Source organism: Chionomys nivalis, chromosome 6 (genome assembly GCF_950005125.1).
Source record: "Chionomys nivalis chromosome 6, mChiNiv1.1, whole genome shotgun sequence".
In the NCBI taxonomy this organism is placed as follows: domain Eukaryota; kingdom Metazoa; phylum Chordata; class Mammalia; order Rodentia; family Cricetidae; genus Chionomys; species Chionomys nivalis.
In genome coordinates, this window is record NC_080091.1 from 32,729,406 (window position 1) to 32,746,236 (window position 16,831).

A 16,831-nucleotide genomic window follows, 5' to 3' on the forward strand; every position below is an offset into this window, starting at 1 on the left:
TTCGCTGGTTTGTTCTGACAGGATCTCACCATGTAGCCCTGGCTGTCCTGGAACTTGCTGTATAGACTAGGCTGGCCTCAAATTCAGAAATCCAGTTGCTTCTTTTTTTCCAAAGGCTGGGGTTAAAGGTGTGTCACTACACCCAGACACACTATCCATTTCACTGGAAAAAAACTTGCATATAAAGAGATTAAAGCCAATGAAATCAACTACAATGTCAGAAAGATGTCTTGTGGAACAGAAACTATTGATTCTAAAATTCATATGGAAGGGAGTACTAGCACACAGAGAATAAGTATAGGCCTAGCAATCAGAAAGAGAACAGCCAGGGAGGAGCCATCACAGTGTAATGTCTTCTGGGGTTGACCAGTAGACTTATGGGACAGCTAGACACCCCCAAAATGACCCAGGTATGTGTCAAAGTCTTATTGACCAGAGAAACTGCTCAGAAAAATGTCTGCAGCAATCACAATCCCTACAAAAGAAAATAATGTAAAATCTTTAATTGACGTTGTATATACACACACACATACACTAAATGAATGAATTTCGGAAGTCTAAAAAAAGAAAGATAGTAATAAAAATAGTAACTATTTAAAGCAAAAGATTATTTTGGACTAGAAAAGGATTTAAAATACAAGAGACGGGCCAGGCTGTGGTGGAGCACGCCTTTAATCCCAGCACTTGGGAGATGGAGTAGGATAATCTCTGTGAGTTTGAGGCCAGCCTGGTCTACAGATGAGTTCCGAACAGCCAGCACTGTTACACAGAGAAACTCTGTCTCAAGAAACAAAAACAACAAGAAATTAATATTATTTTAATGAAAGATTAAAATCACTCCGCAGCGAAACTGAGGCATTCTGAGTGACAGATACCGAGAGAGTGATGTGTGTAGTCGATGTGATTCCCTAGGGTGCTCCTCGTGGACATGGGTACCCCACCCACCAGCCCTGGACCCACTCTGGCGTCCTGCAGGCCCAGTCCAGCCACCATGGCCAAGGGTAGGAGATGCTGCCCTCTGTGGTGTCCTGCCCTGCTGAAGAAGAGAAAGGCTGAGGAATTCCAAAGGGGCTCCTGCTTTTCCAGATAAGTTTGTGACGAGCTGGCTCATGGAGGAGACTTTACACTGCAGGATGTCAGCCCCATGCAAACCATGCAAGTCCCCCACAGTCCCTCAACTCAAGGCTGGGACCAGCCAGCAGGGAGCTGGGACAGGGCAAGGAAACACTCTACAGAACTCCACAATCTCCGTGACATAGCCTCAGCTCTCATTTCTGTGTCTGTTTTAAGGTTTTCATTGTTTTATGTGGTGAAAATGGACTCTCAGAAACCAAAGAACTCTGCTGCCCACAGATGTCCTTATTTGGAAGGAATTCCAGGCACACCTTTATACTGAGGTACTGCTGACACCTTCAACCACATGTTTTGGAAAAGGGGCTGGTCAGAATGGGGTACCACAAAGTTGCTGCATAGAGAACATTGGCTTTCAGAACATCAGGCCTAGGAGAATGCTTGCTGATGAAGCACAGAGAGCAATGAACTTGGCTCACATACTTACAATTTTAGGAAGGTTCTGGTTTTGCTTTTGTTTTTTTAAGGTAGGGTCCTACTACGTAGCCACCACAGTCCTGAAATTCACTATGTAGCAGGCTGGCCTTGGACTTGCAACTGCCCTCCTGGCTCTGCTGCATGGAGGCTGCAATTACAAGCATGTATGACATATGGTAAAGATTAACACGGCTTGTTTACATGGGGTGGAGTGGGGTGGGGGGAGGGATGAAGGCAGAAGAAAAGGTGGAGGCTTACTAAGCTTATGTATTAGAATAAGTGTTCTTTATGTCACAAAACCTGATTAAATTAATTAGTGCCACCACCCCAAACCTGGAAGAGCAATGCTACGTGACATCCCAAAGATGGAGTCAGGGGAAGAGGTCATTTATCAAGGGAGAGGTGACCTTCTTAGAAAACATGAAAACAATGAAGTCTTTTTTTCTCATGGAAAAATGTATAATGTCTGTTATAACTTACTTATATTTATTATTTTGGGGTATTGTTTCTATGAGGAAAGTACAGCTTAACGTCAGACTAACTCATATTAGAACAGACAGATGGAGATACAGTGACTTGGTATAAGGAAATTATAGTCATCGCATTTTCAAGAGATGTGTTCCATGTCATACAGTGGGTCCCAGAGTCAGCAGAGAGGCCTGAACCCTGAACCTGCTTGGTTGTTCTTTGACATCCAGGCCTGAGATAAAGTGTGAGTTATTAATGAGGCGCAGCACAAGATAATCAATTAATCATAACAAAGTAGAATGGCTGGAACACCACAGTGCGATGAAACTTTAAAACCTAGGGATCATTTATTTCTAGAATCTTCCACTTGTTTTTGTTTTGTTTTTTTGTTTTGTTTTGCTTTGTTGTGTGTGTGTGTGTGTGTGTGCGCTTTTGGTGAATAACTAAAACCATCAGCTTACTTGCTGATAATAAAGGGGCATTACAGTAGATCCCAAAGGCCTGTGTGCCCCTACCAGTCACAATGCTCATTGGAACCCACGGTGCTGAAGGGCCAGATCAGAGCTGGTGAGGTTTTTACAGGTGCTGAACACACGTGACCCATGAGACATTTCTTTGCGTCATTAGCACTCCTAACCAACTGGGCCCACTCCAGAAAATTCGCCTGTGGCACGACAGTAGTGGACCATCCCCAAACTGGTTTGTAAGTCACGTGATGGTGAAGGAGCTACACTCAGGCCAAGGCTGGTTCTTCTCTGCCCAGTGCTGGCTGGCTGTGAGCCTATGCGACGGCCGTGTGCAGCGAGAGCTCTTCTGCCTGCGCCATGGTCTTGGCTTCTGGAAGGTAGGCCCCATGCGGGTGACCTGTGACATACCAGATTGGCCAGAGTTATTTGGTGCGTTCTTCTGCTTCTCTTTCCAAAGACGCGATTTGAACTTTCCCAACGTTATGTAGCCAACTGTCAAGATAAGATACCCATGCCGTGTGTCTTCTCCTGGAAAGACGCAAACTGAGAGTCTACTCATCCCAGATAGGGACTGATGGCACACGAAAGAAATGGCCCCTTCCAAGTCTATCTTGGTTAGTCACTTGGTTTATGGATTACTTACAAGAGTGCGGGTGACTCGCCAGAGGCTACACCACTAAAAAGCCAACCCCAGCATGAGCAGTGGCACTAAGGTGGCCCCCTGGGGCTCTGCACTACTTGCAGTAAATCCTCTCCACAGCGGTGGCTTACTCTTTCTCTAACCTTGGAGCGGATATCTATGAGTCTTTTGATTCAGGAGCTCCTGGGTCTTAGCCCCTCCCTTGTTCTCCCACAAGGGCTGTTTCAGCTCAGAGGAGACCGCTGCAGCCCACCACACCTCAGGTGATCTGACACTTGAATCAGCTCTCCAGCTAGCATGCAATCAATGCCTCTGCCACTTGGCGATCTTTACAAGGATGCAGTTCTGCAGCCTTTGAATTGCAGCAGTAATAAATTTCTCGAGCTGCTGCAGACTGGTGATCTGCAGTGTCCGAGAGGGCCCACATTAGAGATTTGTTATTAACTCGTGTACCATAAACAAGTTCACTGTCATGGAATGCAAACAGGTTGTGGCTGCAATGTCAGAGGGTCGATGAGTGCTAGTAGGTGACAGACTTGTCATTACCTCGCACATTAAGTATGACATTTTGGTTTCTGAATATTCCCATTTACTCCCCGCTAATGGCTCACTGGGAAACATTCACATTTTATACTCAATGTTTTAGAATAAGCCTCTTTATGAATTTCCCTTTAACTAATTTACAGGCCATACAATGGCCCACTGTGCACTGTCATTTACCCAGGCTTCAGCCACAATTTTCCTTTATCTCCACAACAGCAAATGTCACAAGAGACCCTTCTCTGTGAGTTGTGTTTCTAAACAATGATTTCTTTTTTAAAAATCTAATAGCATTTTTAATTATTTTCTTCATGCACGGGTGTGTGTGCATGCCACCGTCCACATGTTGAGGTGAGAGAACGCTTACAGGAGCTGGTTTTCTCCTTCCTACCATGTGGGTCCTGGGATTGGGCTCAGGTCACCAGGCTTGGCAGCAAGTGCCTTTACCCTTTGAACTAGTCTGCCAGCCTGACATCTCCTGGCCACTGGGTCTTGTTCTTTCCGTTGTCACCCAGTTTAGCACAGAACTTAGAACATGGCCAATATGAATTTGAAACAACTGTTTCCAAACAGCCATGGTCCCTAGGAAAATTTTAGCCCTTTAAACTAAAGGCCCTTGATTAACTGTGACATCCCTTGGACAATAATCGCCATGTTTCCCCCTCCAGCTGTTGGGCTTGAGACTTTTAGGTGAGAAACCTAACTTTACTGATTTAGTCATCTGTGAACCCATATGGCTGGGTCTCTGGAATCAGTGGTCCCTTGGGAATTTACATGCAAAAGATACACCCTTAGTCTAGCAAACCTGTTTGGACAGTGTTTGCTGATTGTTCTGATTGTGTTCGTAATATCAGATCTGTGTATAAATAGTTCTTTTCTAGAATGTTTAGCACCAAAAATTATTCAAGTTGCATTGAGAATTTTATAATTTGGAGAAATTCCACAAGGTACTACCAACTTCTGGGCAGTAGACCTCGTAAAGCTACCGAGCAGAAGGCAGGTCAGTTCCAGCTCTCCATGAACCCAGAACTGGTGCCCAGCTACAACGAGACAGTTTCTGTAGGAAGTGCTAAGAATGAGGAGTTTTAGAAAGTCTTTTGGAGATCAGAAAGGGCAGAAATGGTGGGAGGGCCAAGTGAGGAGGTCTCCACGAGCTAGCACAAACGAAGCTGAGAACTAGTCAGGACTAAACCTTTGGAAGCTTCAGCAGGAGGCTGAACTGGGTCAGAGTCCAGGTGGTGAAAGCAATGTCCAGTGAGATGCTGCTAAAGAGGTGGTGGGGAGCGGAGGAAGGAGGCAGAGCAAGTGACCGTCTTAAAAGGGGCATCCACCTGCACCAACCCAGTAGCCAGGAGGGATCCGGCTATCAGCTAAGAGAGAAAAGCCAAGAAATTTTGGAGTCCCATTCTAAAAGCTGCAGGTTATCAGTCAGGAGGATTTCACTCCACTCACACGTGTGTCCCTGTCTGGGAAAACACCCGTGCTTTTCTGTTTCAGCTTTTCTATGCCAAGTTCACAGAGTACCTGGAGGATTTCCACATTTGGCTCTCACTGTACAGCCAGCCCCCCTCCAGCAGCTACCTGCACACACAGCGACTTGCCGTGGCCTTCTGTCTCCTGTGTGTCTATTCGTGCCTCACTGCCCTGGTCACTGTGGGAGTCCATGAACAGGTGGGAGGCAGCAGATTTTCCCACAGTAACTTCCAACTCTCAGGCAGACAGTTTGTCCTTCTTGTAACATGCAAAACTCAGAGCTCCCAGAGACAGGCTTACACTAGGGGGCGCAATCTAGAGATGTGCTAAGTGGGCCAGCAGGTGACATGACCGGAATCAGAGCCCAAGAGAGCCTGCAAGTCAATACAGGTGCCCCGGGAGAAGTCACATCGTGGGTTCCAGACAACATGGTATTCAGGATGAGGGGAAAGAAGCTGATCTTTTTGAAGGCTTATTTTTATCTTTTTTTTTATTATTATTATTATGGGTACATGTGTAACAAGGAGGAAAAGAGAGAGTACCGTTAGAGTTCAGAGGAGAGTTTGGACTTCTCGAGGCTGGAGTGACAGGTTGTTTGTGAGCTGCCTGATGTGGGTGCTAGGAACCTAACTAGGGCCCGCTGCAAGAGCGATACATGTTCTTAACCGCTGAGCCATGGCTCCAGCCCAAGGTTGCTGTCTATGATAAACGCAGGATCATTCATGGGACCAGCCCCAAGGTTCACACAGTCCTCCAGACAGCTGGAGGATACACGGATAGTAGCTAGGTCAAGACTGTGTCAAGGGTGTGATGAGTCTTTATGTGGCAGCAGATATGATCACACTTAAAGATACACAGAATTTTAAACTATAATCTGTTGGTAGAACTTGTGAAAATAAGCAAAAGATGATGATGTCATCAAGCGGCAAGGAGAGGCCTGCTAAGCTCTCTGGGAAGCTGGGCTTCCCTGGGGACCTCCAGTGTCTGATCCAGGATGGCACCTCATTCTCTGCTAGGGACATAATGGCACTCTTGGCACCGTATTATAGGACTGTAGTCAAGACTTGATCAGCTGAGCACAGGTCTTGTGGGTGCTCGGTAAGCACTTCTTTGGCTCACAAGGATGTGTCTACGAGGAAAAGCGCATTTTGTCTTGTTCAACCCTTGGGGCAGAGGCAAGGCTGGGATAAAGGGGTTTAGCTGAAACAGGAGTCACACTCACATTGAATACATTTGGAATTCTTAATTGCCCTGTAATTGAACCGCTGCAGCGCCCGCTGGATGTGGGTCCCACTCTGGAATCCTTCTGCCTGGGTCTCCTGTGCACCTTTCTGGCCTGTCCAGCTACCCAGATATTGTCACTGCTCTTCAGGTTCAGCAAGGTATGTGGCCCTGTGCTTCTGGGGAGACCCCTGATGTGGGGTACCCTTACCAACCTACCTCTTTACTCCACAGGAAGCTGCAGAGCATCTTCCGGGTGCACCACAGTGGCCTCTAAGAGGAGTGAAGACAGAGGTACCTCAGGGTATGGTGAACTAAAATCAGAAGCTTCCCTGGCAGCTGGTCCTCAGGGGGCCAGTCTCTTAAGTAGGCAGCATAGCCCTGCTTTCTGTTTGTCTGGTTCATTGAAAATAAACATCATCGGATGTACTTAAAGCCACTTTTTTCTTGAACCATTGTCCCTTGTAGACAATAATCTTGTAACCACCATTTTCCAGAATCATATGAACGATAGCCAGCCACCCCATGGCAGAAAAGCGTGTGTGGGGAGCAAACCCTTTCTTCAGGATCTCACTTTTCAATAATTACCGTTTGAAAACCTTGTATAGCCACACTGATTATTCTTTCTTCTTAAGGATCTTTAAGCTTTTAAAGGCACACTTTTCTCCTGATCCGTGGCTTCCAGAGAGTAGCTCTGGGTAACTGAGGGCTTGTCAAGGCCCGTACCAGGATGGAGACATCAAAAGTTCTCCTCTCAGCTCTGCCTTGTCTCTCAGACTCTTTCGGGGGGGGGGGGACCAAGAGGGAGAAGCAGCTCCCAAAGTACCATGGTTGTGCCTCAGTCAGAGTCACAAATTTGTTCCCCAACCCCAACAGGCCCTGATCGCAATGGGAGACCAGGTTTGAGGCAGCCATCCCAGGTAAGTTGATATGGCATGCAGTCCCTAATTTTACAGAGTAAGATGCTAAAAACTGGATTTTCCCGCCATCTTCCTGTGGCTGTGGGCTAGCTGCGCTTGGATCTGGAGGACAGCTGGGGCTGGTCCTCCAGAGAGTGTAGGCCAAGTCCCAGGTTGAGGAGTGGGAGTGGCAATCAGGTAGGGCCAGGGAAGGGCAGCATCTGGAAAGTCCCATGGGTGTGTCCAGTGAGCAGTGAGATCCTGATATCCTGTGGGAGAGAAGGAGAAGAGATTGTGACATTCTTTTTTTCTTTCTTTCTTTCTTTTTTTTTTTTTTTTTTTTTTTTGGATTTTCGAGACAGGGTTTCTCTGTAACTTTTGGTTCCTGTCCTGGAACTAGCTCTTGTAGACCAAGCTGGCCTCGAACTCACAGAGATCTGCCTGCCTCTGCCTCCCGAGTGCTGGGGAGATTGTGACATTCTGAGACTGTGGTCTGTGCTGCCCTTTCTGCAGACAGGACTTGGGAACCTGTCTCTATGGACCCAGAACTCTATGCAAATGGAGGACAATTTCTAATGTTACTGTGGTTGCATTGCGCTGGGATTTTGCTTTGGGTATCTGTGTGCTGGTGCCCTTGGGTATTGGTGCCCTTGGGGTATTGGTGACCCTGATTTCTGGTGTCCTTGGGTATTGGTGCTTTTGGGGTTCTGGTACTCTTGGGTGTTGTATGTTTCTTACTCTTTACTCTTTAGGTCTTTTGGGGCAGCCTGCGACCCAGTTCCCAAATAAATTATTCTTAGTTATGATCTCCCAGCCTTAGCCTGGCTTGTTTCTAGTCAGCTTTGCTTAACTTATATTATCTCATCTACCTTTTGCCTCTGGGCTTTTCCCATTCTCTTACTTCTGTATCTCTTACTCTTATTCTGTGGCCGACTGAGTGGCTGGGTGGCTGGTCCCCAATGTCCTCCTCTTCCTAATTTCTCCTTTTATTTATACTGCCAGCTCTATTTCTCTCCCCTGCCTTGCTATTGGCTATTCAGCTCTTTATTAGGCCAGCACGTGTTTTAGACAGGCCTAGTAACACAGCTTCACAGAGTTAAACAAATGCAACATAAACAAAAGCAACACACATTAAAATAATATTACCCAACACTTGGGTACTGGTGCCCTTGGGGTGCTAGTGCTCTTAGGGGGTTCTCTGTGGTGGTGCATCAGGGCTTACCTGATCCCCACACTTTCCAGGCAGTGGGTCAGTCTGCTCCACAAGTCCACACCCCCTGTACCTACCTATGCAAGGCGCTCTCAGGCCCCACTTGTTCTGTGTGTCACATGGACCCCCGACCCCCACCACCAACTTACTGGGGTTCTGACCTTTATCCTCCAACCTTTTCCCTCTAGTGGGTTTTGCAATCTATCTACCTGGCTGCCTGGAACTTCCTGGAGGCCACCAGCTTTGGCCCCACGGTAGGAAGAGGAAATTGGAGTTTAGGTACAAATGGGCTGACTCAGACAGAGAAGACATCCTTCAAAAGCCATCTGAGGCCCCTGCTTCACCAGGCCCACATCTGGCTCTGCGTTCAGACTTGGCTGCAAAGGGCACTAATATTGCAAAAGTGGCACTGACTGGGCCTGACCCTGTCACAATTCCAGCACCCTGCGTCAGACATTCTCCCGGGGAATGACAGAGCTTGGAGGATGGCAGCCAATAGCAGTGGTGTGACCTGCTCACCCTTTCTTGCTCTGAGAGAGAAGAGCCACCACCTTCCTCCCAGTTCACAAGGTAATGGCACCCCACGGCTGTATTGAGTAGCCCCCATTCCTGCTGACAAAACAGTGGTTTGTGCCCATTCAGAGAGGCAGAACAAGCAGAATGAACTTGGTCCAAATGTCACTAAACATCCCAATCCCCTCAAAAGCCTGGGTCCTAGTCCAGGCCCATTTGAAGCCATGACATCTGACTTCAGTCCAATCCTGGTGAGTCTGGCTTACAAGCTTGATCCAGTGCTTTTAAAAGTCATTGTGAGACCCTACACTTGAAATATTCTTTAGGTCAAAGCTCTACTTTTTTCTGTGCAAATTAGAGTAACAACCCCAGCCTCAGATTATGTCAGATGCTCACTGAACCGGAAGAGTAGGGGAGATAAGGCTGTACTAGCGGAGTCAGTGAGTCCTGCTGGAACCAGGGTCCAGAAACTAGCTTCATCTGGTCTGGTCATTGGGATTGAAGGGCCTGCTGAACCTGGCCTCGTAGGAATGGAGGACAAGGGTGTCAGCGTGTAACTGCAGGGCTCTCGGGCTGCAAAATGTATGGACAAATGGTCAGAAGAGGCTTTGGGCAGCAACTGGACTGTAGACAGTGGTCAGCAAGGTCTGTGTGCTCAGATGACCAAGGCTGTGCCTGGCGCACAGAACACACTGGGGGAGAAGGAAAAAGTCACGTCTAGTTGCAAATAAGCACTCAGCTTGGCAAGCTTATAATAATAGTGCCAGCATTGGCAGGCTGTCCCAAGAATCCTGGCTAAATATTGCTGGGCAGATAGATGGGCTGCAAAGCCAGAGCTCAAAAGTGAGGAGTTCACTGTGGAGCATGTAGAGAAAGGGCAGCTCAAGATGACCCAACTATAGCGGCCAACTCCAAATTCCTCATTTCCCATTGCTACCCCTGCCCTTCAGGCAAAGACTGATGTCCCAGTTCAAGAGTCAGGAAAGAGGACCTCTCTTTGTCCGTTTGTTCTATTTAGACACTGAACTGAATGATTGAGGCCTATCTGCTTTGTTTGGCCCACTGACTCAAAGGTTATTTTCTGGATCGTCCTCGCAGAGAGAACGCGGATACTGTCTGACAGTATGTCCAGTACCCTGTGGCCCAACCGTGTTGACAAACTCCCATAGCACTGTAGGTGAGGATGACAAGGTCTGCTAACCCAGTGGTCTCTATCTTGCTCTTCCTTAGCTCCCAGCGGTGGTTTTGAAGGGCTTGTGCCCCAGTGGTCAAGGGTCTGTCTGCGCTGGTCAAGCTCTGTGGTCTGGGCCATTTGTGGGTTGGCGTCCCTGGCCTGTGGTTTGGGGACAGGATTCCTAGGCTACAGGTGAGTAGCTGAGGTTTTCAGACAGCCTCGGGTGCTTGGTAGATGTCCAGGATCTAGGAAGAGACTCATGTGTTTCGGGCAACTCATGCAGTCACCAGAATCACCATTTTCTCCTATACTCTACCCCTTTTGAAGAGGAATACAATCATATGAAAACCCCAAAGGGTCACTCAGCCCTGGCTGGTCTTCAGCAAAAGCTCTGTCTAGACAGAATCCTGAGTACCAAACTGCTGGGAGCTGTGAAACCCCCAGATCCTGCATTTCTTGTAAACAACTTATAATGTTTGCAGCTGCTCTGAGCACGAGATCCTCATAAGTTCCTGATGGCAGGAGAGTGGTTTCTGGTGGGTTTGCCTGGGACATGGCTATCAGCTAAGGATCCCTATATAAGCTGCCCCTGGACACACTAAAGGGGGCATTCCTATTTCAAGGATGACCTGTGTCTCTGTCTGTGTGTCTTTGTGTGTTTAAATCTCCAGCCCTTTACCCAGTTTGTGGTTCACAAACTGTACGATAGTGTGCAGAGCACAGACAGGCATGGTGCACTACACCAAACAAGAAGCTTTGGAGGGGGAGGCACAAAAAGGGAAGGGCATTCTGCCACTAAGCTCATCAGAAGATCTTGGCCAAAGTCAACCATTTGTTACCTAGTGTTTGAAAAAAAAAATGTATACTGTTGAGCTGGGCTGTGATGATTCATCCAAGATCCCTACCAATCCTTCCCACATGTTACCTCTTCACGTGGCTCCTGTGTGGTTTAGGTCACCCCTGAAGACCGGAGGGCCATCCCCTATGGCTCTAGAGAAGCCTACACCATGTTCCTAACCCAAGAGGAGGAGAAGCCACCCAAGGCCCTTTCTTCCTGACAATGTCTCCTCTCCTAACTGCATTCCTGACCACGTTGTGAAGACAGGACAGACACTAGACTTTCGTTCACACCTCAGTTTGCTTATCTGTAAAAGAGGGACTCTGGGTGTGCTTAATCCAGAGGTGTGGGGGTGAAATACAGAGTCTCGCAACACCGGCACTGCATTTCCCAGTCCCTTCTCTGCTCCCTGTCCTGTCTTCATTTCAGGCCCTCTAATGCTTGGTGCTGGGAAGTTTCAGAGAGGTTGGTATCCCCTCAACAAGGAAGGACTCTGCTTTGAAGGGCAGACAGCCCTGGCACCCATCCTGCAGCCCCTCCTCCATCACTCCCCATGTCTCCCAGCAGTGGAAGCATCATTGTCCTCTGACTGTGACTGTCGTCATGGGTAGTGTACTCCCATGATGCCAACCTACCCCTCTTCCGGACAGGTTTGTGCCAGAGCAGTGTATACGGTGGCTGTACCTGCTGCTTCTTTCTGTGGTCTGCTGCGTATTTGTCACCCAGCCACTAATGGTAAGAACTCCCCTGTGGTGGAGGTGCCTTGGTCAGCGGGGGAACAGGGAAGGACCAGGGAGGAGAGGGCCCAGTGGATGTATTTTGGTGGTGTGAGTCTTCTCTATAGTTTGATTTAGATGTGATAAGAAAATCTGGGAGCCAGGGCCTGGGCTAAGCTCCAGCTCAACCTGGTGTTCAGAATCCTTATTTTATTTTAAAAATCCCCAAAGAGATGAACCACCTTGTCTCTTGTAGGTGGAGATTGCTTGTTCATTTCCCAGCTGACCAGAACCAAAAAAATCACACAGAAACTGTATTAATTACAATACTGTTCAGCCAATGACTCATGCATATTTCTAGCTAGCTCTTACATTTTGAATGAACCCGTTTCTATTAATCTGTGTACTGTCACGAGACTGTGGCTTACCGAAAAGTTTCCAGGTCCTTTTCCTTTGGCAGCTCCATGGCGTCTCTCTGACTCTGCCTGCTTTCTCTTTGTATCTCTGTTCGGATTTCCCACCTGGCTTTATTCTATTAAGCCATTGACCAAAACAGCTTCTTTAATAACCAATGGTGATAAAACATATTTATAACATACAGAGGGGAATCCCACATCCCTCTCTATCTTTAGGTTAGGAAGCTGTGCCCTAGAGGCCCCGAGTCTCTTGAAGAAGGCCACCCCTGGTGACTAGGTGCTAGGCACTTCAGGGTAGTTGCTTCTGGTTATCTGTTTTGAACTGAGATGAAATCAGCTGGCAGTGCAGGACCAGGAAGACGGTTCTGTGTGGGAAGGGCACAAACAGACACCCGTGCCATGGCACCTCTCTTCCAGATCTGTTTGGCAGCGCTCGCCTTTGCTTGGAAAAAGAAACACGACAGCCAGTTTTTTACTGAGTCTTTACGTGATGCAACCAAGGATCTAGACTTGAAATTGGAAGAATACTCCAGAACCCACCTTCCTCCTTCTCCCAGCTCCCATAGTCCTGACAGTGCTGAGGAGGCCGAAAGGGTGAGCAGGAGGTGGAGGCTTCAGAACCTTTCCCACCATGCAGGTGGGGGCTCAGACCTTAATTCAAATTTGGCTGCGCCCCTTTTTTGGAGCCCCAATGTATGTGTATGTGTGTTCATTTCTCATGCTTCTTTCCTTACCCCAATCAGAACCACAGGAAAATGAGTGCATTTAAAAATGTAGAGGCAAATGCGAAATACAATTTCTGGCCACAGTTTCAGAGAATTTCTAGATCATTTGTTTTTCAATGCACATAGAAAATATATAGCTTCCCTGTCTCCCCTGGCTTCCACACAGACTGTAGTGGTCTCTACATCCCAAGCGCAGGTCCCTATCACGCCTTCTCTGCCCCCATCCTTCAACACCACAGCTTCTGAGAAACTACTCTCTACACACCTGCAGGCCCCCAGCTTCCCTTCCTTCCTGGAACGCTCTCTTCCTTTGTCAGCGCAGGCACCCAGGTCCAAGCCTGAGGCAATCAGCAGGGTTCCTTTGCTAGCTGGTCTAACCTCAGAACTGAGAGGCCTTTGAGGAACTCAGTCCTGCTCAGGCTTGACTCTCCAAACCTTAAGCTGTGATGCTCCACCTGCGAGTCTCCCTAGCGCCCAGCCACAGTGCGCAGTCCTCAGAACACACATAGCTGAAGCACAAGCCCAACCCCCAAGGCTCACCTTCTGGTCCTTGCTCTATATTTCTTAGAAGCCCAGCAGCTCTGGGAGGAAGGACTAAGGGCCCCAGGGCTGCACGGTGAATGTGCCTGTAATGGGTAAACAGATGAGTGAGAGATGAATGGGAGACCTTTTCCCACGGGTTTGGCTCTTGCCTAATGTTAGTCCTGCCCATAAACAGATGTGGCTACGACATGGAAGCCATGACGCTTTTATTACACAAGGCAAACAAAGGCCATTTCATACTAAAATAAACTGCTTTAAAATCGCTTTTCCAGTCTTGGAAGGTCTAGAACAGGAACTACTATGCAAATGCCAAAAGCAATAGTTCCTGTGATTGGACAGCAGTGGGCACGCCTCTACTGTGAAGCTCAGCTTTGTAATGACCCAGATGCAATCCTTGCCAAGGGGGCTGGCTTTGGACATGAGCAGAGTTTTCAAATAGGCCTACTGCATCTCCCTTTGCCTCCCCAACAACACAGTCTGTGTTAATTGCACCAAGTCCCCAAAGGCAGGGCAGAGAGCAATGATGATGGCTCTTGGGTTGGCAAGGACACCAAAGGCCTCTCTCTTTCCAATGCTGACCCAGCTATCATGGTGATCTCCCCGCCTCACAGGTCTTGGCTGCACGACAAAGAGACCGCCGCCTGCGCTGGGCTCAGCCACCATCCAGGGCCAAGTTCAGAGAGATCAAGGAGAAACTGAGGAAAGAGAACCGGATGCAGGCAGCACTGAGGTGAGTGCAGGCAGCCCCGAGGTGGGCACAGGAAACCCCCAGGTGGGCACAGGCAGCTCCCCAGGTGGATGCAGACAGCCCCGAGGTGGGTGAAGGTCAGAATACAATGGACTTTCTCTGGCACTACCTTCTTTTCTTTCTTTTTTTTTTTTTTTTTTTTTTTTTGGTTATTCGAGACAGGGTTTCTCTGTGGTTTGGAGCCTGTCCTGGAACTAGCTCTGTAGACCAGGCTGGTCTCGAACTCACAGAGATTCACCTGCCTCTGCCTCCCGAGTGCTGGGATTAAAGGCGTGCACCACCACCGCCCGGCTGGCACTACCTTCTTTAAAGAAGGAACAGTAAGAGATCTCAGTCTGCACTTGGGAAAATCCTTTCCCAGGTCTCAGTCTGTGCCAGAACACGTGGGACAGAGACTGGAGGAAGAAAGCTAGTCTGTCCGTCACCTGCCTGTAATCAATGGCCCAGAGTGCTACCACTCGGTCCCTCAGCCATGCAGACTCACGTGTATCACATTTAACCCCATCACATCCCACTTTGCTCAGCACTAGACCTGGCATTCTACTTCTCTGGCTGGATGCACAGGGCATCAAAAACCCAAGAGCAAATGTTGCACCTCTTCATAGACATGGCCTGGCCCAGAGACCGCTGTTTGAAAATAACTCAACATAGTTTATACAGACATGTTCCAGATCTCAACATAAAATCCATTGCACATTTTTAGATAAAACATGAAGCTTCGTAACTGAGACAACCCTCTCTAAATCAGACATCAGCCGTGCTTCTTCCTATCAATGTTATCCATCCCCCTCCCCATCTGTGGTGGACATGAAAAGCAGATCCTTCTGTGAATATATGTCTCCCAGTTCTGAATTCTAGACTTCAGATTTCTTGAGTGTGTCAAGTATTTAGAAGCTCCGGATACTTTCCCCACAATGGTGCTGCTAAAGTATATAATGTCACCACCAATTAATCGTCTCTCTTAAAAATCCTTATCACCTGTACATGGTCAGCTCCCTTACATAAATAATGATTCTGAAGCAAATCCTTTTCCAAAGAAAAGAGCTGTGGCTTTATTAGGATGTCACATTTAAAATGAATGAAAAAAGAATTCCGGGAAGACAAGGCACTGACAAAGACTTTGAAACCTGTTCAATCTCCCCATAAAAGCAGAGTAGTTAAATTACCCCCAACCAAACCTACTCAAAACATGCATGACAGACCTAAATGACACCCACCCACTCACACACCCACACACACATAGACACACTTACGTGTCAAAATCACATAGATAGGGTAAGCATTGTGTACCCAGTGCCTTGAGCATTGCACCTCTGCAAGAGCAGGACATGAAGGGAACTGTAGGCACCTGAGCATCTGAGAACAGAGGGTGGGCAATCGGGAGCTCCTGAGGGGTCTCTCCAGGGACTGTGCTGCCACATACATACCTCTCTAGTTCACAGCAAACAGCCTGCTGGCAGACAGCAAAAAAAAAGGCACATGCTTCTGAGGTAACAGTCAATGTTAAAATTGAACCGTGGGCTGAGAAAGTAGAGAGTTCTGTCTGTAAAATGCTCTCTGTACAGCGTGAGGACCTGAGTTTCATCCCCAGGACCCATGTTAAAGGCAGACATACACTTGAAATCCCAGCACTGGGGAAGTGGAGACAGGAGAATCTCTGTCTGGCCAGCCTAGCAGAATCAGTGAGTCTCAAGCTCCGAAGTTCCAGGGAGAAGCCTTGTCTTAAATATCAGGTGGACAGCTCATGAGAAGCAACACCCGAAGTTGTCTCCTGGCTTAGACACACATGTGCACCTACACACGTGAAAGCCTGCACACATACACTCATGCAATATATAGTAGTTATTCTGCTACGTGCCTGCAGCAAGGAATACTTGAACCTACGTACAGGACCGTTTACTGTAGTGCTAAGAAATCCAAGTATGCAAATGGAAATGTAAGGAAGCGCTCAGTGTTCTGTAAGCCCAAGCCCACAAAACTACACTGAAAATCAAGACTAAAGAAAGAAGCACATCAAACCCAACAGAGGGCAGTGCATACATGTGTTCCAAGGTGATCTGCAGATTCAGGGCGCTCACAACCCAAATACCTTAGGCTATGCAATTCTGATGTCAACAAACTGGTTCCAAAATGAATAAGGGAACAAAAGAGCTAGAGTAACAAAAGTCATGCTGAAAACGAATGATGTTGGAAGGCTGACTCTGTGCAATTCTAATACAGACGATGGGGCTGCAGAAACTGCTGTGTGTCATTGGACAAAACAACAGTCACAGACCAGTGAAATAGATACCCACATCAATGGAACAGAAGAGAGCCCAGAAACAGCCACACGAATAGGCCCAAGCATGTTTGTTGACAAAAGCATAGAGACAATTCAATGAACAAATATATAGTCATTTCAATAATGGTCCTAAGAAAGCTGAATATTGATAAAACAAAAGAACAAAACCAACACAGAGGTGTTGAAATCCCACCCCTAGCTAACGAACTATTGGCAGTTGTTATATGGTGGGAGGAGAACCAGTTTTTGTTTGTTTTTCTTTCTTCCTTCCTTCCTTTCTTTCTTTCTTTTTATTTATTTATTTTTTTTAAGGGTATGGCCTAGGTAGCTGGACCAAGCTCCAGTGGTCAGTCACACAGTCCAGAGTATAAGGACAGCACTAATTGTATTTGATGAGTTAAATAAAAACGA

At 47.5% G+C, this 16,831-nt stretch overlaps 1 protein-coding gene across 1 annotated transcript in view; it reads left to right on the forward strand.

Moving 5' to 3' along the window:
- Pkd1l1 (polycystin 1 like 1, transient receptor potential channel interacting) overlaps positions 1-16,831 on the forward strand; it is a 103,434-nt gene that overhangs the window by 61,137 nt on the left and 25,466 nt on the right. Inside the window, 9 exon segments of the mRNA XM_057772856.1 lie at positions 1,291-1,397; positions 2,644-2,860; positions 5,161-5,334; positions 6,408-6,518; positions 6,592-6,661; positions 10,210-10,345; positions 11,642-11,726; positions 12,541-12,717; positions 14,003-14,121. Of these exon segments, the coding sequence (XP_057628839.1) occupies positions 1,291-1,397; positions 2,644-2,860; positions 5,161-5,334; positions 6,408-6,518; positions 6,592-6,661; positions 10,210-10,345; positions 11,642-11,726; positions 12,541-12,717; positions 14,003-14,121 (1,196 nt within the window).